Below are 26,461 nucleotides of genomic sequence, written 5' to 3' on the forward strand. Positions count from 1 at the left end.
GCCGGGGATCGGAGCCGCGGATCGAGCCTGCAACAGAGGTACATACCTTTGACTGGAATTAAACCGGAGACCCTTCAATCCATAGGCCGACACTCTTTCCACTGAGCCATGCTGGCTAGAGCCCTACAATATTGTTTTTAGACATTCCAGTGACACAGAGAGAAATTTCACTTAATTCATTGTTATGATTGAATAAATATTTATTAATACCATTCAAGATAGTTCAAATTTATTTTTTAAAGAAGAAATATTTTTAAAAAAATTAAAACTGAAAACATGGTACCATATCAAAAGATCTGAAAGTTTTGAGCTGAAATTTACTTTACTTCCTAAGAAACAAGCATTGCCTATTTTTTTTTTAGAAGAAAAAGTGAATTCTATATATTATCTGCTTTCTTTGCCCTTATATATATGCACTAACATTCAAAAGGTACAACTTTAGATCAATAAATAGTTATAAAATAAATGTTCAGAATTTAGTTATTAAGAGTGTGTCCAGACACTTCTATACAACCTTTTTCAATGGAAAAAAATATCAAGTTTCAAGGGGTTATATATTCTCAACAAGCACTATAAATAAATTTTGATATTTACTAACTTAAATACTCAAGGACTTGGTTTGAGGAGTCCAACAAACTGAATGTCTGCTTTTCAAGATTACTATTATCTTCTATTAACGGAGAGATTTTAGTGTTTCTATATCCTAATAGTTCACCATCCTTGCTTGATGTCAATAGTTCATTATCGGCTACACCAATAGTTGCGTCTTCTACCAGAATACTTGCTTGGTATGCTCCAACTGGAATTTCAGGCAGTCCAATGTAGTCATGATCTGCCACTACTGAACTTTGTAAGAGATAAAGACTGTCTGAAAGAAGAAACATAAGTTTGCCTTTTAGAATTATAATTAAACATCATTTCAAATTAAACAATGCTAAATGAAGAACAAAATCCCAAGTAATAAGAATTAACTAGCAAGATTAACTTCGTTGGATTCTCCTACCCACTAAATAAACATTTCAGAGAATGAATAAAATGATATATGAATTTGAAAGTTTATATAGAGAGAAATAAAGTTACCACTTTGATATGCTAGAAATGCATTTATAGATCTTGAGCTTAAGTACTTACTAGTTATATTAGACTTAGTAACAAATGGACTTTACCACACTTATTTGTCAGAAGAGAGGTTCTATATATGTGATACTCATTCTATATATGTGATACACACACACACACACACACACACACACACACTTTTTCTTTTAAACTAGAGGCCCTTTTGCATGGATTCGTGCACCGGTGGGATCCCTTGACCTGGTCTGCACCTTCTCACAATCTGGGATCCCTCGGGGGATGTCGGACTGCCAGTTTTGGCCCAAACCCCGCTGGCCAGGCCGAGGGACCCCACCAGTGCACAAATGCACCAGACCTCTAGTATGCATATAAGATCTTTGGTTAATCTCTTCCTGCCCCCCACTTCCCTCTGAGATTCATCAGTCTGTTCCATGTTTCCATGCCTGTGCGTTGAGTGTCTGCCCCCTGGTGATCAGTGTGCATCATAGCTACTGGTCAAATGGTCGCTTAGGCTTTAATATATATAGAAAAGTAACTTATTGTAATAAGGATTATACTCAGCAAATTCTACACAAATGCAATAGAAAACTACTCTGGAGATTTCAAGCCTTTTTTGTGTAGGAAAAAACCCACAATATTCTCATTCATTCAGAAAGGTCAAATATGTTTAACTCCTACTATGGTCTAAGTCTACTGGAGCCAATAGAAATGCTCTTTAACTTCAAAAAAAGATTACAAAAAATTACCAGAACAGTGACTCTTGAGACCTTACATACATATTGAAATAATATTTTAGATACACTAGGTCAGTGGTCGGCAAACTGCAGCCCCTTGAGTGTGGCTCTTCCACAAAATACCACGTGCAGGCACGCACGTACAGTGTGATTGAAACTTCGTGGCCACACTCAAGGGGCCAAAGAGATGCATGTGGCTCGCCAGCCGCAGTTTGCCAACCACTGCACTAGGTTATATAAAATATATTATTAAAATTATTTTCACCTATTTGTACTTTTTAAATGTGAGTACTAGAAAATTTAAAATTACATATTGCATATTTTTTGTATTGTATATCTATTGGATAGTACCGATCTAGAATTCTGAGTTAGGGATATAAAAAAGAACAAGATAAGCTCTGTCTTCATTATAAAGAGATAAATATTTTGATTGATTTCAGAGAGGATGGGAGAGGGAGAGATAGAAATATCAGTGATGAGAGAGAATCATTGATTGGCTGTGTACCCCACTGGGGATTGAGCCCACAACCCGGGCCTTGACCTCCTGATTCACTGGTCGGTGCTCAACCACTGAGCGACGCTGGCTGGGCTAAACAAACGTTTTTAAAGGACTTTTCTACTCAGTCCCATTACACAAGAGACTAAGTATTTTTCTTTTCTCAATATATTGATTTAGTTGTGTCTGATGAAAGCAGTATTTCAGTTTATGCAGTTTTAAGGAGTAAAAAATAAGTTTAAGAAGCAAATTAGTTTCAGATTTTTTTAGGTTTGTGTTCATATTACCCTTTCTAAAGTTTTTTGTTTGCTTGTTTATGTGTTTTAATTCATTTTTCAGTTATAGTTGACATACAATATTCTATTAGTTTCAGGTGTACACCACAGTGATTAGACATTATATAATTTACTAAGTGATCATCCCAATAAACCTTGTACCCATCTGACACCATAGTTATTTATGAAATATTATTGACTATATTAAGTATGCTGTAGTTTACACCCCCATGACTATTCTGTAAAAAAAAGAATAAAAAAATTTAAATATCCCTAAGGAAAAAAATAAATTAATCCAAATCACTCAGACTTCTCTGAGGCTTTGATTTTAATTTATTTTTTCAAATAGAAAAGTATAGGGTTTCAGAATACTTAATTTTCTTATTCAGAAGAGAGATGACTTGACTATTCCTATATATGGCCTGATAATCCTAAACCATTAGAATGTATTGCCATACTCATCTTCTCTGATAAAATAACAATTACCATAATTTGATTCTACATAGTTGTTGTTATAATAAATAACCAATACTAACAACAGAGAACTGAATGACTGAGTTCAGATTATATAAGTAAAAGGTCGAAGGGAGGCTCTTTGCATAAACTATATTAAATAATAAAGTCAAGATCATGGGCTTGATAATATAGAGACTAAGCTTTGTTTTGTTTCATGGGTGTAGACCTTATTGTGGTAGGCAGAATGGGCCACTAAAGATCTCCATGTACTAATCTCTGAAATGTGTGAATATGTTACTTTACACGGCAAAGATGAACTAGAATAGCGATGGAATTAAAGTTACTAACAAGCTATGTTAATATGGGGAGTTTATCCTGAATTATCTGGTTGGTCCCAAAAACTGCGGTCCTTAAATGTGGAAGATAGCAGGTTGGAGTGATGTGATGTGATGCTGGCTTTGCAGACAAAGGAAGAGGGCCACAAGCTAAGCAGTACAGGTAGCCTCCAGATCAGTGGTTCTCAACCTTCTGGCCCTTTAAATACAGTTCCTCATGTTGTGACCCAACCATAAAATTATTTTCGTTCCTACTTCATAACTGTAATGTTGCTACTGTTATGAATCGTAATGTAAATGTCTGATATGCAGGATGGTCTTAGGCGACCCCTGTGAAAGGGTCGTTCGACCGCCAAAGGGGTCGTGACCCACAGGTTGAGAATCGCTGCTCTAGAAGGTGAAAAAGGCATGGAAAAATTCTTGTCTAGAGCCTACAGAAGGGAACAGAGCCCTGACAATGACTGGATTTTACTAGTAAAATTTTACCAGTGAGACCTATGTTGGATGGACCTTCTAAGCTACTGAACTGAAAGATAATAAACTGGTATTGTTTTAAGCCACTAAAATTGTGATAATTTGTTTAGCAGCAGTAGGAAACAACATATAATGAAAACCATTTTACAAATCGTGAAGGGCCATTACACTACATCTTTTGGGAGAGGCAGACACAATCTATCACAATAACTCCTATCCAAAACAAAACAAACAAATGAAACTATTTAAAATCTATAATGGATAAAACAATGGTTCAACAACATTTTTCATTTCAAAGGGTAACATTATGATTACAAAGAGACACTATGGTATATCATTAAATTTCTTGTTAAAATAATTAATCTTGAAAAGATGCCTGTCATTTAGAGAGACAAAATGACAAATAGGATTGCTTAAAGTAATAATGAGAAACATTGTAGACATAGTACCGAATGTGCTCTCTCTACACCATGTTCTGGATAAGAATGGATAAGAAATTGGCATCAGAAGCATATCTGCTTTGGACAATGAATCTTTAATACAACTACAAAATCTCAAGGCTGGTAAAAGTAGCAATGACAAGTACAGACAAATTCATAGTTCTTTTGGCTATAGCTCATCCAAATGTATGTCAAATAAAAGAGTGGGGTGCTTATTCAAAGACATTTTGTTTGCTTTAAATTTAGTTCAAGACTCTTTAAAATCAGCTTCTGAGGTGAAGATTTTCAGGAAAATATGTGATATTGAAAAAAAGACTGCCGATATCACATTACAGTCAAACCTCATTTCTGGAACATCTCCCATCTCCAACAATTCGGTTCTCATCAAACAGTTCACTGAAAAAAATGTCTCAGTTGTCAACCAAAACTTCAGTTTTGGACCTGACAACCCTTTCATGCTGATACCTCAGCATGTCCAAAAGTGTTTCTGAGGCAACAAAGGACAAAATGCTTTTGTTGCTGTGGAAATCAAATGATTAGCACAATTTTAAAACATAAAGACCATCAAGAGCGCTAATGTTGTCCTAGCCAGTTTGGTTCAGTGGATAGAGCACTGGTGAGAGGACTGAAGGGTCCTGGTTCCATTCAGGTCAAGGGGACATACCTCCTGGTCGGGTGTGGGAGGCAACCAATCAATGTGTTCTCACATCGATGTTTCTCTCTCCCTCTCTGTCTCTAGTTCCTTCCTTCCACTCTCTCTAAAAATCAGTGGAAAAATATCCTCTGGTGAGGATAAACAAACAAACAAAAAAAGAGTGCTAATGTTGCCAAGGGTGTGAAAGTACTCACAATCACAGGCAATTGAACAGGTAGAAAAACTGTTGCTGACTGGATAAACAAAAAGAAGTTAGCCAGTCATAGCATTTCAGAAGCAGTGATATATTAAAATATTCATTTAAGGCCCTGGCTAGAGAGTGGGCCCTTGGACCAAAGGGTCCAATCAATGTGTGTATCTCTGTCTCTTCCCCTGCCCCCCTCCCTTCCACTCTGTCTAAAAATCAATTGAAAAAAATATACTTGGGTGAGGATTTTTTTAAAAATTCATTTAAGGCTATTAGGGGATGGCTCAATGAATTTAAGAAGCGTTTATTTATAGATTAAATAGTACATTAGACAGGCACTATATATAAGAAGGGTTAAAACAGGGAATCATTTGGGGGTCTGGAACGGATTAATTCAATTTACATTATTTCTAATGGAATAAAAGGATTCAGTTTTCAAACAAACCACTTCTTGAACAGCCTTCTGAAATGAATTAAGTTTGAGAACTGAAGTTCCACTGTATTTTGAATTTCTGTAAATAAGAGAAACATAAAAAGGACCAAACAGCAATCACGAACCAGATTCCAAGATGGCCAGATCAACAGTTTCTTGGTTAACAAGAAAAACAAGTTTACCCACCAATCTCAGGTTCCTTATGTGTACACTAGTACTAAAATTGCAACTTCCTTTATATACTGGAAAAAGTATCTGCGGAGAATTAAAGCAAACAGCAAAGAGTATACAGCCTCTGTTTAGAAACTGTTCTACACAGCTGGATTCGAAAATATTCAAAGTAGCAAAATGTTTGGCTTGTTTCTTTGGCAAGAGCAAATTGCAAAACATTGGAAGAGATCCTGAAACAGGAATACTTTAAAAATAAATTTTGTATTAATGAGGTTAACACATTAGAAAGAAGCTGAATGTCAAAGGTTAAGAAGAAAATCATGCTAAAGAAGAAAGGAAATGTACCCGCATAAGATTTTCTACTTAAATTGCAGAAGGGAGAAATAATAAAGGATAGCTCAGAATTAAGAAACACAAGAAATAAAGTGCTTATCTTCTAACAAAGAGAATGAAGGTACCATGAGCTTTCTGAATTCAAATAGTTCAAGATAAGATTACTAATAGAGCAACTGGATCTGTCACAAGCAGATGGAAAGGCACTACAAGCTTCTAATATGAGAGCTGTGACCCAGATCAGAACCACAATTGAGCTATTACTGAGCAAACAGACTCCAAGGGCTTCATCTATCTATATATATAAAAGGCTAATATGCAAAGTGTCCCCTCGGGATTTCGACCGGGAGATCGGAGTTCGATCACTCACTATGACATGTGCTGACCACCAGGAGGCGGTGTGAAACGAAGGAAGACCCGGCCGGCAGCTGGGGAAGGAAGGCCCCAATCAGCCCTGATCGCCGGCTAGGCCTGGTGACCCTACCCGTGCACGAATTTTGTGCACTGGGTCACTAGTATCCTATCTGATAAAATAGTGATATGCAAATTGACCATCACTCCAACACACACAAGATGGCCTCCACCGTGTGGTCAAAGATGGCCTCCACCATGTGGGCACAATGGCCGCCACAAGATGGCCTGCAGGGAAGGGAAGTTGTGGGCGATCAGGCCAACAGGGGAGGGCAGTTGTGGGCGATCAGGCAGGCAGGTGAGTGGTTGGGAGCCAGCAGTCCTGGATTGTGAGAGGGATGTCCAACTGCCCTCAAGGGGTCCCAGATTGGAGAGGGTGCAGGCTGGGCTGAGGGACACCCCCCCATACACAAATTTTGTGCACCGGGCCTCTAGTATATATATAAAAGCCAAGCGACCAGAACACCAGAACGACTAGAACGACCAGTCACTATGACGCCCACTGCAGTCAGCCAACCAGCCCAATTGGGGGGCAGCCTCCTATCTGCCCCTCCACCCCAATCGGGGGCAGGGGTGGCTGGCCAACCTCCTGTGGCCCCTTCCCCCAGAAACGGTTAAAGAAATCAGGATATCTTGACTGCTCAGAACCATATCTGGAGGAATATATAACTTTGTTTAGGGTGTTATCACCTCTTCTTGTAGCACCTTATAACACTCGGAATACACCCTGTTCTGCCCTCTCCCCCATACCCACCTGACTATGATGCAATGTTAAAAACTAATCACATTTCTTTTAAGTCCTCTAATAAATTTATCTCACAACAGGATTTTGGACAGTATGTTTGTTTTTGGCATTATCTTAGTTGCTGTTTTTTCATGCTAAAATGAGACACAAAGTTGCTCATAAAATACTGAATATGAAAATAGAGAACACATTAATTCTTCTGTGAAATGGCTCAGTATCTCCCACATGAACTATGGGAAAGTGTGAGAAGCACACTAGCAATCAAAATAAAATCTCTTTTAAGCCTGATGGTTCCAGAAGAGATATTCTAATAAAACAGACTACCTGGGATCTAAAACTATACCAAGTTTTATAAAAATGAAAATGTGTGGGGTTTTATTTTTAACTTCTCTCCTCATTCAAAGAAAGTAAAAGTATAGAGAAGTGACAGATATTTACCTTGTTCACTGGATTCTCTTACATAGGGCTTAAGGTGAGACATTTTGATAGGTCTTTTAAGCCTAGTCCCAGTGTTGTCTCTCAGAACAGCACATCCACTTTCTGTAATATAGTCTATGACACAAGGACCAACCCATTCCGACTGGAAACGACCATCCTTCCACCAGTTTTTCCTTTGCCTTAAAACTTCATGACCCACTTTTAGTTGAAATGGATTTAACTGCTTTGGTTTCTTTTTAACAATGATTTTGTTTTTATGTGTTTCATCAACAGTGTTATTCTCCATCTACAAGTATGGGGCAGGGGAAAAGAGAGAGAGAACAAAGGGGATGAAAGAGCTATAGCTTCTTGAAGGTAAATGCAGATAATAATATAAATAATTATTTATTCAGATGCTACTTCAAAGTTAGGTATGAGTCCCACTTAATCCTTAAAACAATATTTGAAAGTCAGCATTACCCCAACTTTACAAACAAAGTCAACTGCGGTAGATTAAGTAATTTGCCCAAGTCAAACAACTGGAAAGCAGTAAGATGAGGGATTTGAATTCTGCTCTACTTGATTCCAAAATGCATGTTTTTCCTATAACTGTCTTTCAGAATTTCATAGCTAGTAAGCACCATGTTTAATCAAGACAAGCAGAACTTGGTGGAAAAAGAATTTGGTTTAAGGATGTATCAGATGTGTGTGTGTGCGTGTGTGTGTGTGTGTGTCTCCGTGTGTATATATGCTACAGAATTTGAAATATCACTTTATAGATTTTTCTGTTATAGAGTTTTCTATTAAATAGAATCACCTGGCCCACTGAAGTTGTCTTATTCTCCATTATTTTATCAGCTTCTTTAATTGCACTTAGAATTTTGGCAAACATACTTGTATCATCACCATCCACTTCGTGGAGAACATCTAAAGTCTCGGGCATATAAGGATTTCGATTAAACATTTGAAAGTATGGCGTATTTTTAGTAGGCTCCTGTTTTAAGGAAAATAAACAAAAATTTACAATAAAACACTTATTTGGCAAGAAATACTCATAACTTAAAAGTATAGAATTACAAAAAGGCACATACCAAGTGAGTTACATTGAAGGCAAATGAAACAGCTGACAGGTGATCATCCCAGTTGTTTGGGTAGTCAGCACAGTGTTTGGAAAGAAATGTTTTGATGGTGTTGGGTATCCCTTCAGTCTGGTTAACAGCTTGAGAGGCATGAGAAATTACAATTTGCTTCATGCCAAACAATCCACACAGTTCAATATTGATCTGAAAAATATATAAAACAAAGCTGACTTTAACATTTTATTTTCCCTTGATTAAAAGGTTTCAAAGAAATTGAAACTTGCCTTTTGCATTGACCATGGCCATTTTATATAAAAACATCTATTTTTTATTTAAAATAATAATTATAATTTATTGAGTCCTGACTATGTGCTGGTCAATGGACTAATGCTTTATATTGTTGTCATTATACATTATGACAATCTAATAAGGTAATATTAACCCCATTTTAAAGATAAGAAGCTGGAGCTTTCTAAGTATAGTGCCTTGCCAGGGACACACATACATCAAGGAAGTGGAAGAACAGAATTTAATATCAACTCTGAGTACAAATAACATTTTAATCCAGTAAATAGTTTCTAAAAAACACTAGGTCACATAATCCAATTATCAGCTACATGACCTTGGCCAACTCACAAAACCTCTGTGTACTCAATTTCCTCATCTGTAAAATCAGGAAAATCCCACCCAGGATTCTTTTGAGAATTAAATGAGTAAATGTGAAGACTTAAAACAGTTCTTGGCAATTTATAACTCTTAATGTTACTATTATTGTTGTTGTAATGTACACGACCTAAAGGAAGTCAAAATGAGTTTAGAGCCCTGCCCAGTGTGTCTGAGATGGTTGGGCGTCATCCTGTGCACCTAGAGGTTGCCCGTTTGATTCAGGAGGCACCTGATTGATGCTTCACTCTAACATCAATATTTCTCTCTCTCTTCCTTCCTCTCTCTCTAAAAAGAAAATCAATAAAAAATCTTTTTTAAAAGTTACAAATGCAATTGTTGGGCTTTTAGTAGTTGTTGGGTGGACTCAGCTGGTACTAGTTTTTTGGGGTTTTTTTGCCCATTATCTTTCCCCTCTTTCTAAAATGTAGACTTTGTGGCATGGGCTCTGGCAGCCATACTGGAAGCACAAGCTTGACAGTCACCTCTTAAAGCTAGAAGTATCAGTTCCCAATGACATTCAGAGTTACCCTTCCAACCTGGGCCTTCTTTTACCTAAATTTTTATACTGGGAGGAAGAGAAGTGTTCTGTGTTACTTGCAGCTGAATACAATTTCTAGCTAATACTGGTATACTATGTAGTAGTAAGCTATCTCCTTTTAATTAAAAAATAACTAAAAAGAAATCCCAGAGAATAGGTTTATTTGGGTAAGCTTCAATCTGGGGTCATAATCAATGGTTTTAAGTGGCACCTTTGGAATGGCTTCAACTTCTTTCTTTCAAGAAATTTCCTAGGAATGACCCAGTGAATCCATTTGTGAGATGCTATCTTGATAACCTTACCCCAATAGCCTCTTTTTCTTCCCATTAAACCAGACATCCCACGAGTGGTTACAATTTTGGTTTTTCATAAGACATATTTCTAAAATTAAAGAAGTAATTTTACATTTGAAAATGTTTATTCTCTCTTCTTCAGAGGCTTACAAAAAAAAATCTACATTTTATTGAATAACAATTCAACAAATATTCTAAGCCAAGTTACCATAGAAACGTGTATTTTCATCCAACTATATGATAAATCTCCCACTTTGTGTACACTGTTCTAATCTTATTACAACACTTTACCAGTGTTTTCTGTATTTGCTGACAAAATAAAACATTTGGCAATCATGCTTTCTTTGTAATATTTAAGCCATTTAAATCACAGCAAAAAGAACACATTTTCCCAATCGTGTGATTTTTAATTTTTTGTATTATTTAACCTCTTAAAAGAGACTTATAAGTATTTATTGTTACTTTTGGTAAAATTTTCAAAGTGCTGGATTGATTATCACATGATTTTAAACATGACTGGAAAAACTGCTGGTGATTCATATTGGCTTTATGCTGTCATTATTTAATTTCTTCAAGCAGTATATGCACTTAAGGTGAGGCTCCTCATTAACAGAGGTAAAAGCAAGTATTTCCAAATAGTATACTTTATAATTTTTAATTTTGGTGGCCAATTTTCTATCAGATTGGATTAGTTCATATTTATTTTCATTTCATTAATGTGTCTATGAAAGATCTAATACCACAATTAGAAGTGTCAGCTCTATCATTTTCTTATGGTTGATAGGTGACTGCATTATTGATATTATCATGTTTTATTACAAGAAATTTAAGCCACCTGGCTATTCTGTGAGGATTCGCTTTGCTGAAAATTACACGATAGCCATAAATTCAATTATTGCTGAAAGCAAGAGACAGGGAACCACTGAAGATTCCTACATATTGAGGATTCTCACTTTTCTCTTATGATATCTTGGCACAGTAGGTGTGACACACAATCATTTGCCTTATTGACTTAGGATGCAATTATCAATCTGTTCACATTATTAGTAAAGCTGTATTTCTTTCTTATTAGATAAAAAGAAATATAAACAGAATTTCTAATATTGTCATCAAACAAAACAGGGTCTTACATACCCTATTTTGCAGATCACTGCTGTATCAGTCAAGGTAGTCAAGATTATGTTGCAATTACAAAACACATTCAAGTTTCCGAAGCTTAATTCAACAGTTTTACTGTTTGCTCATTCAAAGTCAGTTGTAGGTCAAAATGTCTTTCCAAAGCAACTATTCTCCACTAGGTGCTCCAGCAATTCTGGATTAGAGAAATTCCATCACTCTCCAGTATAATATCTGGAATATTCTGTCAGTTCTCCAGAGAAAAGAGTAAGATTGGGGGATTGAAGAATTAAGCACGAGTTTTTCACTACCTCTGGCTGTAAAAGTGGCACACATCCATCCACTCAATTTCTTTGGCTAGATCTAGTTACTTGGGCTTCACTACCTGCAAGAGTCTAGAAGGAGCCATCTATATTTGAAGATTAGGATAACTAATTATTGCTGAGCACTAGTAATTTATATGACAAAAGCAACAGACAATTATGCATATTTTAATCACTAAAATTATAAAAGCAATTTGAAAAATTAAGAAAAAAATTAAGAAAAAAATCTATAATCTTATTCCTCTTAAAAATAATTCCATGGTTAACCTTATGGGTTTTTATTTTAGTGTTTTAATACCTATTTTTTACATAATTATCTATGTCAGTAAATGAATATGCAATATATATGTAATAAAATTCTTTACTCAGATTTTTGTTTGTATAATTCTCACCCGAGAATATGTTTACTGATTTTAGAGCTTAGACCTCAGCTGTCTTACCTGACGAATGAACTCATCTCTTTGGTCCATTATTATTTTCTGAGGAGGTCCATATAAGAAAAATATATTGATAATAGCTTTAGAAACTTCTGATGCTGAAACATCACACAGAGGCAAAATCACAACCCATTTTGTGAACAAATCTGTCATGATCATAGCATATACATGACGTCTGTTGCTTATATGAAATGGGCCCATTAGATCAACAGTAACTATACTCCATGGATTTTCCACCTTGAGGTGCTGTTTAGGTGCTAGAATAACTGTATTTTTTGCCACCTGACAATGATGACAAGCATATACCTGCAAAACAGGCACACAGTGAAGAAAAGACATGTAAATTTTAAATATTCAACATAATAAAAGCAGTCTTATAAATCTTTAATAGTTAATAGGTACTTTGTGTATTGAAGAAGAAATTTTTGGATTATTCTAGAATAAAATAAAACCTCCTATTCAAGATAATAAGTAAATATTAGTTGCTACACTATTCAATGACCATCTTTTTTTTTATTTTAATATATATTTTATTGATTTTTTACAGAGAGGAAGCGAGAGGGATAGAGAGTTAGAAACATCGATGAGCGAGAAACATCGATCAGCTGTCTCCTGCACATTCCCTACTGGGGATGTGACCGCAACCAAGGTACATGCCCTTGACCAGAATCGAACCTGGGACCCTTGAGTCTGCAGGCCGCCGCTCTATCCACTGAGCCAAACCGGTTAGGGCTTCAATGACCATCTTAAGGAGTTTTACTCAAATGGAACATAATTCTGGTTTACATTCAATAAATATTTATGAAATGAATAGATCTTAAAACAACTTTGCTATAATTTGAAATCAGTATGTAAATATATAATAATTTCTATAAGCAAAAGGTTTTTAAAAAAATTATAACTCTAAATTAATTCATACATCTACTTCAACAAATATTTATTAACACATAATTTTATTCAAACAATATCTATAGATACCAAAAATTCCTTTAGGTCCTGGGAAAAGAGAATGGACAAAAACAAAACCCATGCTATCATGGAGCTCTCATGTGAATGAGATGAGATCAATTGATGAACTTATGGATGGTGTCATTGCTCAACATATTTCTGGAATTCCATTTTGGAAACTAGTTTTAAACCAACCCCTAAACAAAATTTTAAAACAATCTTATTCAATTATAATCACTTTTTTATAGATTATTTTTTAGAGAGAGGAAGGGGAAGGGAGGGAGATGGAGAAGGAGGAAGGGAGGGAGGGTGGGAGGGAGAGAGAGAGAGAGAGAGAGAGAGAGAAATATCAATGTATAATTACTTTTTATCAAAAGTTTTATTTTACAACTTATATACAAATAACCTGGTTATTTTCAAAAATCATATCCATCCTCAAATTTGACAAAGATTTCATCAAATGTTTGTAAAGGACTGTGTCAGATTCTAAAGGCAAATACAAATATCCAGGTCTTTGGAATACTTGCATAGATTCATAAACTGGTAACTCATAAATTATACTTTTTTAAGTGTTGGTTTAATTATTTATGCCTAAAATGACCATCCTTTAGATGCACTATTACAATTATTAAAGGGATCTCACATATATATCAAGGAATTCCTACCATTTGCAAATTGAATGTACTAGAAAGAGTAGAAATCAGTTCACCTACCAGTAAGAATCCCAGAATTTCTGGGCGAACCTTTTATTATAAGAAGTTGAATGTCCTAGTAGGTTATAAAGTTACAAAACTCAGACTAATTTCATTATCTTCACAACTTGACTTTGCGTTTAGTTGGTTTTAGGTTTCTGCCATATTTGACATTTTCTATGGCAAGATGAAATGGGCACAAAAGATGAGAACACACACAGGACCTGACTTTTTATGAACATATTCACTTTAAGAATTCACATCAAGATTGGATGACTGCCATCAATGAGGTCATTTAGTTAAAAGAATTTCAACCCCATTTATATTCTGCCTATACAGAGACCAATGATGAAAGTCTAGTTCTAAAAAATCTGTCTAAATATAATGTTTAAATAATGCTTTGTTCTAGTTCAAATTATACTTTAGTGATTTTAAAGAAGAATTCTGAAGGAAAATACACAAAATTTTCTGTACAAAAATTACCCACACAGCCCTAACCGGTTTGGCTCAGTGGATAGAGTGGCGGCCTGTGGACTCAAGGGTCCCAGGTTCGATTCTGATCAAGGGCATGTACCTTGGCTGCGGGCACATCCCCAGTAGGGGGCGTGCAGGAGGCAGGTGATTGATGTTTCTTGCTCATCGATGTTTCTAACTCTCTATCCCTCTCCCTTCCTCTCTGTAAAAAATCAATAAAATATATATATTTTTAAAAATTACCCACACAAACGGTACTAAACCATTTGTACGCCATAAGCATCTAAAGTAACAAGCGGCGGGCCTTTTTTAATTAAATTCAAAATATCGTGGCAGTTAACTGGTAAATGAAAACTGCTATCCAGAGTAAATCTGGAGCAATGAATTTTGGATATCTATTACAGATACATTATTCAAAATATTCTAAATAACAGCCATACCCACTGTTTGACATCATTGGTCACAGAAGTCCAGTAGTAATTGGATTCCACTAGAGTGAGGGTTCTGGATATGCCATGATGGGCTCCAGTGTTGTTTTCATGGCATTCTCTTAGGACTTTCTTTTTTTCTTCTTCTGAAATAATTACCAAACGATTTTGTTTTCTGTCTTTTCCAACATAAAACAACTTTTTATCTAGAATAAAGGAGACAAAAATATAATTGCAATTTTTAGAGATCTATATAATTTTAAGATGATCACAGCCTTATCTTTAAACCATGAGGGTTTAAAAAAAAATAAAAACCTTTTTATCTCTGAGACAGAATATTTGTAATGATGTTAACATACAATCTGAAAGGCTCTCAGCTGTTAGACTTACTAGATATATATGAGGAGCACTAGCTGCTATAACTTTGTATCTAGCAATATAAGTAGAACTAACTCGCTCACCAAAGCATGTGAAACTATGGAAGTATGAAATTAACTTTCTATGGGTTACTCAAACTAGAAAAATACTTGCAGACACCTTCTAAAAATGGCATGAATTAGCAAACTATGTACAGATAAGCCACTTCAGGAACAGAATTTTCTGAAATAGTATTTCATCATAACTCCATTTTTTGTAAGCAACCACCTCTCTTAAAATTTTTCTGGATTTGAGTTGGAGGTGGGGTTGGTAAAGCCAGAAAGTGGGAGAACATTAATCCTCAAGATAGTTTGTTTTCCTTTGGAGGATACCTGACAAGAATCTAGCAGGGAGAGAAAACATCGCCTCTCCAGTGTAGATGACGCAACTGTTCGAAATCCAGATTACACCACCAAGTTACTAATATGATGAACTAAGCACATGCTCAGTGGAACAGTCCTTACTTGAATTTAAGCAACTTGAGGGCAGGAACCTTACTATCTTATTCGTCAATGTATCTCCAAGGCTGAGATGTGACCTGCTCATTAGGAACTTTGTAAACATTTTTTACATAAATGATTAAATAAATTAATCAATGAATCCTCACTTTAGTCTAAGAAGTATGTCTGTTCTTAAGCTTAAGGGAGTTACATACACAGGGAGAAATGAATAGGTATTTATTTATTAACAGAGGCCCAGTGCACGAATTCATGCCCCAGTGGGGTCCCTAAGCCTGGCCTGCAGGGTCAGGCCAAAACCAGCTCTCCGACATCCCCCGAGAGGTCCCGGATTGCGAGAGGGCGCAGGCCAGGCCGAGGGATCCCACCAATGCACGATCGGGGTTGGGGAGGGACAAGGGAGGTTGACCTGCCGGAAAGATACTGTGAGAGGGCTCTAGGGTGTGTCCGGCCCATCTCACTCAGTCCCAATCAGCTGGACCCCAGCAGCAAGCTAACCTACCAGTCAGAGCATCTGCCCTCTGGTGGTCAGTGCATATCACAGCAACTGGTAACCGGTCGATGTCTGCCCCCTGGTGGTCAGTGCACGTCATAGCGAGTGGTTGAGCAGCCTTAGCATATCATTAGCATATTACGCTTTGATTGGTTGAATGGATGACTGGATAACTGGACACTTAGCATATTAGGCTTTTGCTAGAGGCCCGATGCATGAAGATTAGTGCAAGAATGGGCCTTCCTTCCCCTGGCTGCCAGCACTGCCTTTGCTCCGGCCGGAGTCGCCTTTCCGCCTTCACTCTGGCCTGGAGCCGCCTTTCCGCCTTCCCACGCTGCCCAGAGGCCTGGAGCGGTGCGGAATGCCTGCGTCATTGCCATGGCAAAGACGCAAGTGTCCCGCCCCCGGCCGCCTGCATATGCAAATTAACCTGCCATCTTTGTTGGGTTAATTTGCATACACACCCCTGACTGGCTGGTGGGTGTTGCGAAGGTATGGTCAATTTGCATCTTTCTCTTTTATTAGTGTAGATTATATAGGATCATAGAATTTTCTTGACTTTCTTTGAGGAAAGCCTGATTCTGTGCCTCTAGCCAAAATTCTCATTAATAGCACCAACATTCAGTTATCTGTGACTATACCTCTTACTTTTCTCATTCCAAACTTCCCTTACCCTTTGGAAGAAGAAAAAGAGGCAAAAATTATCATAAACTTTCAATACATATATTCTACTGACTAATATTTAACCCATTCAGAAATTATTTAATGGCAGTGAAAGGAGGGAAGCACAGAAATAAGTATAGTAAACAAACAAGTTAACTTTGTCAACATTTTCATATTAAGCATCAAATAAGTTTTTCATTGATAGTAACATGAGTCTTCAAAATACACCATTAGGGCAGAAAGCATCTGAGGGAAAAAGCAGGCAAGGTTAATTTAGGTATAGGTTATTGCTTTTTATCCCAAGGTATCTTTTCTGTCTATAAATTTAAATGCCCTTTTCATGGCCTTCAGTTAAGTTCTGTGTGATTTTTATTTTGCTTTTGATTGAGTGGCACCATCAATTCAACTAGTAATTGTTTAGCAACAACCAATTACTACAGAAACTTTCAGGAGTCCATAAAGAACACATATGGAGAAGCATCTATATTAACTCTATATTCAAGATTTGGGGCCTTAATGTTACCTTTAAAGACAAATTTTTTTGCTGCTCTTCTTATTCCACTTCTCTCACTTGGTAGTGTAGTTGGATGATATTCACCAGTTCGTTTATAATACGCAATTTGTTTAAGATGAAGTTCACCGTTTTTTCCACTACGTACCATTGTGAACCTAGGTAAAAGATATTTAAAGATATAATTTAGCCCGGCTGATTTGGCTCTGTGGTTGAGCATAGACCTATGAACCAGGAAGTCACGGCTGGATTCCCAGTCAGGGCATATGCCTGGGTTGCAGCTGGATCCCTAGTAGGGGGTGTGCAGGACAACCGGACATTCAGCATATTAGGCTTTTATTATACAGGATCATAGAATTTTCTTGACTTTCTTTCAGCAGATCAAGGATTCTCTCTCATCATTGATGTTTCTATCCTTCTTTTCCTTTTCCATCCTCTCTCTGAAATCAATCTATCATCTATCTATCTATCTATCTATCTATCTATCTATCTCTATATATATTAAAGATACAATTTAAATGATAAGCTAATTCAGTTGCTTTTTCAGTTCAGACTGTCACACTTCTGCTTTACATATGAACTGAATATTCACAAAATATTACCTGAGAGAGATAATTTATAGTAGAGAAAAGGAACAATATGATGTATATGAACTAAAATATTCAAATGTTGTTTTTGAGATATATCATGACAAATTATCTTGTCTCTTTCCACGTGGTAAGAAATGTTGACAATTTTCCACATACTGAGGAAAAAAGGAAATGAACAAGTACACTTCAAAAAGTTTTGTTCAAAGTCTCTCAGTACCATTAACTAAAGCATTACTTATATAGGATGGTTCTGTTATGAGACATTTAAATAAACGATAGGTTATAAAGAGAGAAATTCAGTTTTATATTACTTCTATATATATTTATGGTCATTGAAAAATGCAAAAAAACAAAAAACAAAACCCTATTCAAATCATTTATGAGAAAGGTATATTTTGGAAATGTTCATATAATAAAGAAGAAAGGAGATATTTAGTTATTCTAGAGCTCATGCACTCTTCTGAACTATAAATAAGGTGCTTTTTGGATCAGAAATTATTTTTTATTTTATGCATACCTTCTCTATGTTATAAAGAAAAATCTGGTTGAATAGGCCAAAATAAAGGAAAACTTCTCTATTTTAGTTTTCTTTAAAAAGAAAATTTTTTCTTTCATGTTTTCAGTTTAAAGGAGTGATCCTGCGCTGCTTTTCTGTTTAGCCCCACCCCCACCCCATCCAGAATCATTTTCAGCTTTTCTCTCTCTGCTGCTGTGCCCTAGGAGGCTGACCTTTACAGGCTGCATTTATAGTTTTCTACCCCACAAAGTCCATTCTGCACCAATAAGAAAGACAGATTGGGGTGGAAAAACAGAAAGGTCAGTACAGTTAGGGGACAGCTGCATAATTGAGGCAAGAAATGATAAAATTCTGAGTCAAAGAAATATCAGTGGAAATAGGCAGATACATTTTATAAGAATCGTGACTCACTGGATGTGTGAGTGAATAAAATTAAGAGTGTGGGATCACTTCTGAAGTTCTGGCTTAGGGAGAACAATGACAGTATTGAACATGTTGTATTGCGCTCATGGATGACCTAAGCATGTAGATGAAGTTAAGGCAGTGGAAGAAGGATTTCATGGAAAGTACACCTAGTAAGAAGAACAGTAGACATATCATTATCCTTTAACATTCACATTAATGAATACACTCATCTATGAATCTTTCCTGACCACATCTATTTCCTCTCAGGTAGAATTGTGCACACCTTCCTTGGTGCACCCACAGTACATGTACCACTTTCATAAAATCTGCAACACTTTATTCAACTTCCTAGTTTATATGTCGCTCTCCCAAATATATTGGAAATCCCTCAGCAACATGAGATTAGCCAGAGAAATAGGAAAAAATCCAGAAGAGGTTCTGTCATAGAAGTCTAGGGAATAAAGAGCTCTTGAACACAAAGTAGAGGAGAGGTTACATAATATCAGAACTAAAATTTGTCTAGTGGTTTTGGTAATAGAGTAGCACAGGGCAAGTGGAAACCAGACTAAGGAGGTATAAAATGAATAGGCATTGAAAAAGTGTATATAATAAGCTTAAGTTTAGTTATGAAGGCAAAGAATTACAAGACAGTTGCTAGAGACAAATATGAAGTTTACTCACTGATCTAAAAAAATATTATTGAGCTCCTGCTATGTGCCAGACACACACTGGAGATACAATAATAAACAAGACATGTATCCTCTTGACCCTTATGGAGTTTACATTCTATTAGGGTTAAGAGACTGCTTTGACATCCAAGTTCATAGCAGCATTATTCACAATAGCCAAAAGGTGGCAGCAACCCAAGTTTCCATCACTGGATGAAAGGATAAACAAAATGGGATATACTGTATGCATACAATGGAATAATTATTAACCTTAAAAAGGAAGGAAATTTTGGCACACACTAAAACATGAACATTATGGCTAATGTAAAATAAGTCAGTAACAAAAACACATACTGTATAAGTCTATATATATGAGGTACCTAGAGAAGTTAAATTTATAGAACGGTGTTTGTCAGGGTGTGGGGGTTGGGAGTAAAGGAGAGTTATTGTTGGTATAGAGTTTCAGTTATGCAAGAAAAAAAGCATTCAGAAGATGAATGGTGGTGATGGTTACACAACAATGTAAATGTACTTAATGCCACTAAACTATACACTTTAAAATACAGTTAAGATGATGAAGATGACATCTAGGACTTTCATAGCTAGAGAGAAGTTAATGCCTGGCTTTAAAACTTCAAAGAACAGGCTGACTTTGGTTAGGGACTAATGAAGCCAGTGCTCATTTACCATTCCCAAAATCCAAGGATCCTTAAGAATTATGCTAAATCTACTATGCCTTTGCTCTATAAGTGGAAAAACAAATCCTGAATAACAGCACAACATGGATTTACTGAATATTTTAAGACCACTGTTGAGAACTACTGTTCAGAAAAAAACAAACATTCCTTTCTAAATATTACTGCTTACTGACAATGCACCTGATCAACTAAGAGCTCTGATGATGTACAATGAGATTAATGTTATTTTCATGCCTGCTAACACAACATCCATTCTGCAGCCCATGGGTCAAGGGGTAATTTGACCTTCAGGTCTTATTACAGTCATGTGCCACTGAATAATGGGGATAGTTCTGAGAAATACATCTTTAAGCAATTTCATCATTGTGTTAACATTATAGAGTGCACTTAACAAACTTAGATGGTATAGCCCCCTATATATCTAAGCTATATAGTATAGCCTATTGCTCCTAGGTTACAAGCCTTTATAGCATGTTACTGTACAAAACAACACGAGATTAAATCAAGCACAAGAAAAAAATGATGCAATCAAGAAACACAGTATTCACAGCATTAGGGTTTATAATAGCTAAGACCTGGAAACAGTTTAAGTGCCCATCAGCAGATGAGTGAATAAAAAAACTATGTTACATTTACACAATGGAATACTACACAGCAATAAAAAAGAAATAACTCTTAACATTTACAACAGCATGGATGAACCTGGAGAGTATTATGCTGAGCGAAATAAGCCAGTCAGAAAAAGATAAAGTATCATATGATCTCACTCACATATGGAATCTAATGAATCAAATAAACTGATGATCAAAAATAGACCCAGAGTCATAGGAACATGAACAGACTGTTGAACCTCAGAGGGAAGACAGGGGAGGGTGGGTGGGAAGAGATCAACCAATGAACTTGTATGCATATATGCATAACCCACAGACATAGACAATGGGGTGGTGAGGGAGGACGGGAGCAGGCTGGAAAAGGTTTATGGGGGGGGGGGGAGTATATAATACTTTCAACAATAAAGATTTTTTAAAGAAGAAATGCAGTAAACATAAGATATATGAGGCTGCTGCTGGTGTAACACAGCATACTGTTTAACAGCAAACTTTCTAATGTAAGTATAAAGAGTATACACTAAAACAACAAAAAGTATAGTATAGTAAATACATAGACCAGTAACTCATAAGTAAAGCATTGCATTAGGATGTTAGGATGGCTATAATGTCATTTGGCGACAGGAATTTTTCAACTCCATTATGATCTTATGGGACCACTGTCGTATATGTGGTCCATCATTGATCAAAAAGTCATTTTGCGGTGCATGACTGTAAGAAATATATTTCATAAGGCTAGAGCTGGCAAAATGATTCCTCTGGATCTGGGCAAAGTAAATTGAAAACCTTTTGGAAAGGATTCACCATTCTAAATACCATTAAGAACATTTGTGATTCATTGAAAGAGGTAAAAATATCAACATGAACAGGAGTTTGGAAGAAGTTGATTCCAACCCTCAGTGATGACTTTGAGGGATTCAAGACTTCAATGGAGGAAGTACTGCATATATGATGGAAACAGCAAAAGAACAAGAATTAGCTGTAGTGCCTAATAATGTGACTGAATTACTACAATCTCACACTGAATCTTTAACAGATGAGGAGCTGCTTCTTATGGATAAGCAAAGTGATTTCTTGAGATGGAACCTATTCCTAGTGAAGATGCTATGAAGATTGTTGCAATGACAACAAAGAATTTCGAATATCATGTAAACTAGTGCATAAAGCAGTGGCAGGATTTATGAACTTCTAATTGAAAGGGCGAGGGCTAGGCCCTCCATCTTGCCCCAGGTAAGGGCTACGCCCTCCATCTTGCCCCAGGGTAAGGGCTACGTCCTCCATCTTACCTTGGCCACGTGCTTGGCAAGGAGCTTCTTCCCGGAAGTCTAAGACTCTGCTAGCCACACCCAGGAACAAGACACCGACTTGCGCCTGGCCAATCGGCAGAGCACAGTCCTTTCTCCTCCCCTTATTCCAACCCCCGCTATAAAACCCGTCTCTACGCAGGGTTCTCTCTCTCGGCCACTTGGCTTGCCATTGTGTCGGTGAGTCTGGTGGACGGGGAGCTCAAGCTAGCTTGAAATACAGACTCTTATGCTTTTGCACTGGACTGGCTGGCTCCCTGATGTTGGTTTCTTGGGGATCTTGAAATCTGGGCATAACACTAATGTGGGCAAAATGCTGTCAAACAGCATTGTATGATACAGAGAAATTGTTCATGAAAGGACGAGTTTTCAATGCAGAAAACTTCATTTTTGTCTGTTTTAAGAAACCGCCACAGCCACCCCCAACATTCAGCAACCACCACCCTAATTGGTCAGCAGCCATCAACATCTAGGCAAGACCCTCAGCCAGCAAAATTATGACTCACTGAAGGCTCAGATGATGATTAGCACTTTTTAGCAATAAAGTATTTTTTAATTAAGGTAAGTATATTTTTTAGAGAATGTTATTGTGTACTTTATAACAGACTACAGTATAGTGCAAACATAACTTTTTTATGTACTGGGAAAACAAAAACTGTGTGTGATTCGCTATTGTGATATTCACTTTATTGTGGTGGTCTGGAACTGAACCTGCAATATCTATGGGGTATATCTGTAGTAATCAGGACTGTGTGGTACTGGCAAAATGAGAACCATTGGCCTATTGAAGAGAATAGAGTGTCTAGGAAAAAAGCCACACAGAAATGATAAATTGATTTTTGAAAAAAGCACCAAAGTAATTCAACAGAGAATGAATAATATTCACAAGAAATGTTGCTGGAACAACTAAATATCAATATGAAAAAAAAGATGAACCTCAACTCTTATCTTTCACCAACTGTAAAAATTAACCCACTATGGGTCATAGACCAAAAGGTAAAACCTGAAACTATAGAACTTCTAGAATAGGGGTGGGGAACATCCAGCCCTCGGGCTATAGTAGGCCCACATAATAATTTGGTCTGGTCCTGCAAAGGCATTAGGGGTGAGTTAATTAAATGTTTGATCAAATATAGCAGGCTAATTTTTAATTGATAATTTTGTATGGCCCGGGGATGATGTTATAAATATCCAAATGGTCCCTTGGCACCAAAAAGCTTCCCCACTCCTGTTCTAGAAGATAACAAAAAGGAAAATCTTTGTGAGTTTAGGTACAAACAAAAAGAACATTCACAAAAGAAAAAAGATTAAATTTTGTTCTTTTAAAGATACTGTTAAGAAAAATTACAATTAAGAAACATTTGAAGTACATATACTAGTATATAATAAATACTAGTAACTTATGTCCATAATTTATAAAGCGTTCCCCTAAGCTCAATAATGAGTAGAAAATCCAATTTTAAAAATGGGCAAAGGCAGGGGTCCTCAAACTATGGCCCACGGGCCACATGCAAATACAAATATTGTATTTGTCCCCGTTTTGTTTTTTTACTTCAAAATAAGATATGTGCAGTGTGCATAGGAATGTGTTCATAGGTTTTTTAAAAACTATAGTCCGGCCCTCCAACGGTCTGAGGGACAGTGAACTGGCCCCCTGTCTAAAAAGTTTGAGGACCCCTGGGCAAAGGATTTGAACAGACACTCATCAAAGAAGATATGGGTGGTAAATAAACACATGAAAAGATACTCAGAACCATTACACAATGAAAAATGCAAATTAAACCACTAAAAGATACCAATACATCAAAATGGCAAAAACAACAACTAAACAAAACAAACCTAACAATACTAAGTATTACCAATGACGAGAATTGATAGTAAATGTTATAAAGTGATTTTGTAATAAATAATTTAAATTATAAATAAAGAATAGATCTTATTAATTCTTAGTGCTTACATTGTTTCACACAGTGTTTGGGACACGATGATCATTCAACTATTTGTCAATAAGTAAAGAATTACTTGCATTTCCTAACAGAAGAGTTAGCATTGAATTAAAAGAGGGCACATGTTCCAAAGTTCACTTTGGGAAAACATTACTTGCATACATGTGGCACTAGTAGTACGGTGTGTCTGAGAAGATAAGGCTTTTAGGAGTCAGCATTTCTAGTGAGTGAGTTACTTAAGCCTCAGTATCCACATTTAGAAAAAGGACATAATACTTATCCCACCTTTTTCACAATTACATGGATCAATGAGATAATGGATTTGAAAGTCCTTTACAAATCATATAATTATTGTTTAAATACTTAAGTATTATTATCCATATCAACCTGTTCAAAGTAACAGAGAACACTTCTTCTCAAAATCTTTACAAGGAATAAGATTTTAAAACCTCACTCCTTTCTTTAATGGTTGATTAATGTTTTCTGGCAAAGTATATGTTTTACTAACAATGAAACCTAGAAAAGGCAACAGCTGCATACTTTATAATGAAATTATAGTCTAAAGGGGCTCACAAGCTTATAGTTCTGGAAGTAGACACAGATGACAAGGACACATAGAAAATGGAAAAGAAAGAAAATCAGTTCACAAAAGTAGTGTTTTAAATAGATGGTTAAAAGTTTGCTGCTAATACCTGGTATTTACATAAAAGAATAACTTAAAGAACCAGTAGATTTTTTTTCTTTTCAAAGTATATTCACCATTTGGTCCCTAGAAACCCCTCCCCACTCCCCCTGTGCCTTGGTGGTTGAGCATTGACCGCTGAACCAGGAGGTCAAGGTTCCATTCTACATGCCTATGCTGGGGGCTGGATCCACAGTGGGGGGCGTGCAGGAGGCAGCCGATCAATGATTCTCATCATGGATGTTTCTCTCGCTCTCTCCTCTCCCTCCCTGTCTGAAATTGAATTAAAAGAGGGCATATGTTCCAAATTCTCTGAGGTTATCCTCATTGATCCATTCCATAAGGCTATCGGAATTAATCCTGACACCCGGTGCGTCACCAAACCAGACCACAAGCACAGGGAGATGTGAGGGCTGACATCCGCGCCAAGAGCCGCCGCCCCGGAGGGGCCCGAGGTCCCACCCCGCTATCGGTGGTTCGCCGTGCGGCTTGGAGAAGGCGCAATGCTCTCCAGCTCCACCGTCACCGCTAATATAAGTGATGTTTGTGAAATCCTTACCTAATCGACAATTTAGGACAGTCAGAAAAAGAAAAGGTCCTGAACGAAGGTGGCTCATTACCACTTCTGGCTTTGCAAGAGGAAATGTCAGTCATCTTTGGCTGAACTGTTTACACTCTATCCCTTGCACAACATCAAATAAAATCAACGAATATCTGTGTTAATATTTATTACTTAATTCCTTCAATAATTTTATCTTGTGGGTGCAGTAAAGGCAGTGAAGCATCACTTTAAATAAAATCAGGATTTCACTGTTTCACCAAGGGCAAAACCCATCCAGGCCACCAAGTTAAGCCTCTAAAAGTTACATGCATATGTTCCAAGTTAAAGACTCAAAATCAGAAATATTCCGATACGCATGTTAACTTGTGATCAGAATTTTACTTCTTAATTCTTTCTATTTTAATCCCCGAACAATGTAAGAGCACAATTTTATGCAGCGTCCAAGACTGGGAAATCTAAATATCCCAGACAATTCGCTGTAATCTGCGCTTCATTTCAACGTACACATCCGTTTAACAAAAATGTCTTCATCTCCAAATGCATCGAAATGAAGTCACATGTGATAAATGAATTTCCTTTTGAAAATTATTTCTCCACTTTAGGTTAGAAACGCCCATTTAAGGAAAATCCAGAGATAAAATGGGTACTTTTCCTTTAAGACAACGAGACAATATTCTCCCTTGAGCGAGCGTTTCTCCCTGCACAGGAGGTTTTCATTTGGGGCAAAAGGGTAATATTCCAGATTAAACGACAACTATGCTAAAGTAAGGGGGGAGAATTTTCCAACGTCAACCAAGTGCAGCACTCAACTTTTGAATTCACTCGGAGACTCGGACGCTACTTTAAAGGGGCATTTCCAGAGCGTTTAAGCGGCTAAATCTTAAAGACAAAGTCCGGCTAAATTTAGCACAAACAGAAAAACGACCATTAAGTAAAACCCAGTTCCACCGACTAGGCATCTCCCCAGGCCCGAAAACGGAAATCGCCCAGTTTCTCTTCTGCAGACCGGGGACCCCGCAAGGCCCTGCCGCCCCAAGGGCGCCTGCGCAACATCCAATTAAACCCTTCCTCGGCTAGTCGACGGGAACGGCTTTGAAATGACTGCCAGGTTACGCCTCACTTTAAAATTCATTAGGTATGACAAAGCACACCTGAACGACCACTCACCGAAGTGGTCCTAAATGCAAGCGACAGGATTTAAGCTTCCTCTCGCGACTTATCTGGTGCTGCCGGAAGCGGAACTAACCAAGTCGTTAAAGAGGGGAGGGGCTTATGGGGGTGGAGCTCCGGTCAAAGCAGGTTAGGG

At 37.0% G+C, this 26,461-nt stretch overlaps 1 protein-coding gene across 4 annotated transcripts; it reads right to left on the reverse strand.

The window, feature by feature from the left end:
* Window positions 1-285: 285 nt before the first annotated feature.
* On the reverse strand, window positions 286-26,380 carry GIN1 (gypsy retrotransposon integrase 1). Of its 4 annotated transcripts, XM_070412403.1 has the most exons (8): window positions 26,323-26,380; window positions 17,188-17,333; window positions 14,646-14,839; window positions 12,095-12,397; window positions 8,731-8,922; window positions 8,457-8,633; window positions 7,661-7,946; window positions 286-868 (listed from the first exon to the last, which is right to left on the reverse strand). In XM_070412403.1, the coding sequence occupies exons 2-8, from the start codon at window positions 17,324-17,326 to the stop codon at window positions 594-596; spliced, it is 1,566 nt and encodes a 521-aa protein (XP_070268504.1). In that variant the 5' UTR covers window positions 17,327-17,333; window positions 26,323-26,380; the 3' UTR covers window positions 286-593. The 4 variants fall into 4 exon arrangements, with proteins under 4 accessions (XP_070268504.1, XP_070268505.1, XP_070268506.1 ...); XM_070412404.1 differs by lacking the exon at window positions 12,095-12,397; XM_070412405.1 differs by lacking the exon at window positions 7,661-7,946 and having other exon boundaries at window positions 8,534-8,633.
* Between the last annotated feature and the right edge of the window lie 81 nt (window positions 26,381-26,461).

The sequence above is a fragment of the Myotis yumanensis genome, unplaced genomic scaffold (assembly GCF_028538775.1).
Source record: "Myotis yumanensis isolate MYYU_CA2020_CCGP unplaced genomic scaffold, mMyoYum1.0.hap1 SCAF_4, whole genome shotgun sequence".
NCBI lineage: Eukaryota > Metazoa > Chordata > Mammalia > Chiroptera > Vespertilionidae > Myotis > Myotis yumanensis.

Coding starts and splice junctions, on each gene's coding strand:
- GIN1 (XM_070412403.1), bottom strand. CDS start 17,326: ATGGTACGTAGTGGAAAAAACGGTGAACTTCATCTTAAACAAATTGCG. Junction 14,840..17,187: donor AAAAAAATTTGTCTTTAAAG/GTAACATTAAGG, acceptor CCTTTATTCTAG/ATAAAAAGTTGTTTTATGTT. Junction 12,398..14,645: donor CCAATGATGTCAAACAGTGG/GTATGGCTGTTA, acceptor CCTGTTTTGCAG/GTATATGCTTGTCATCATTG.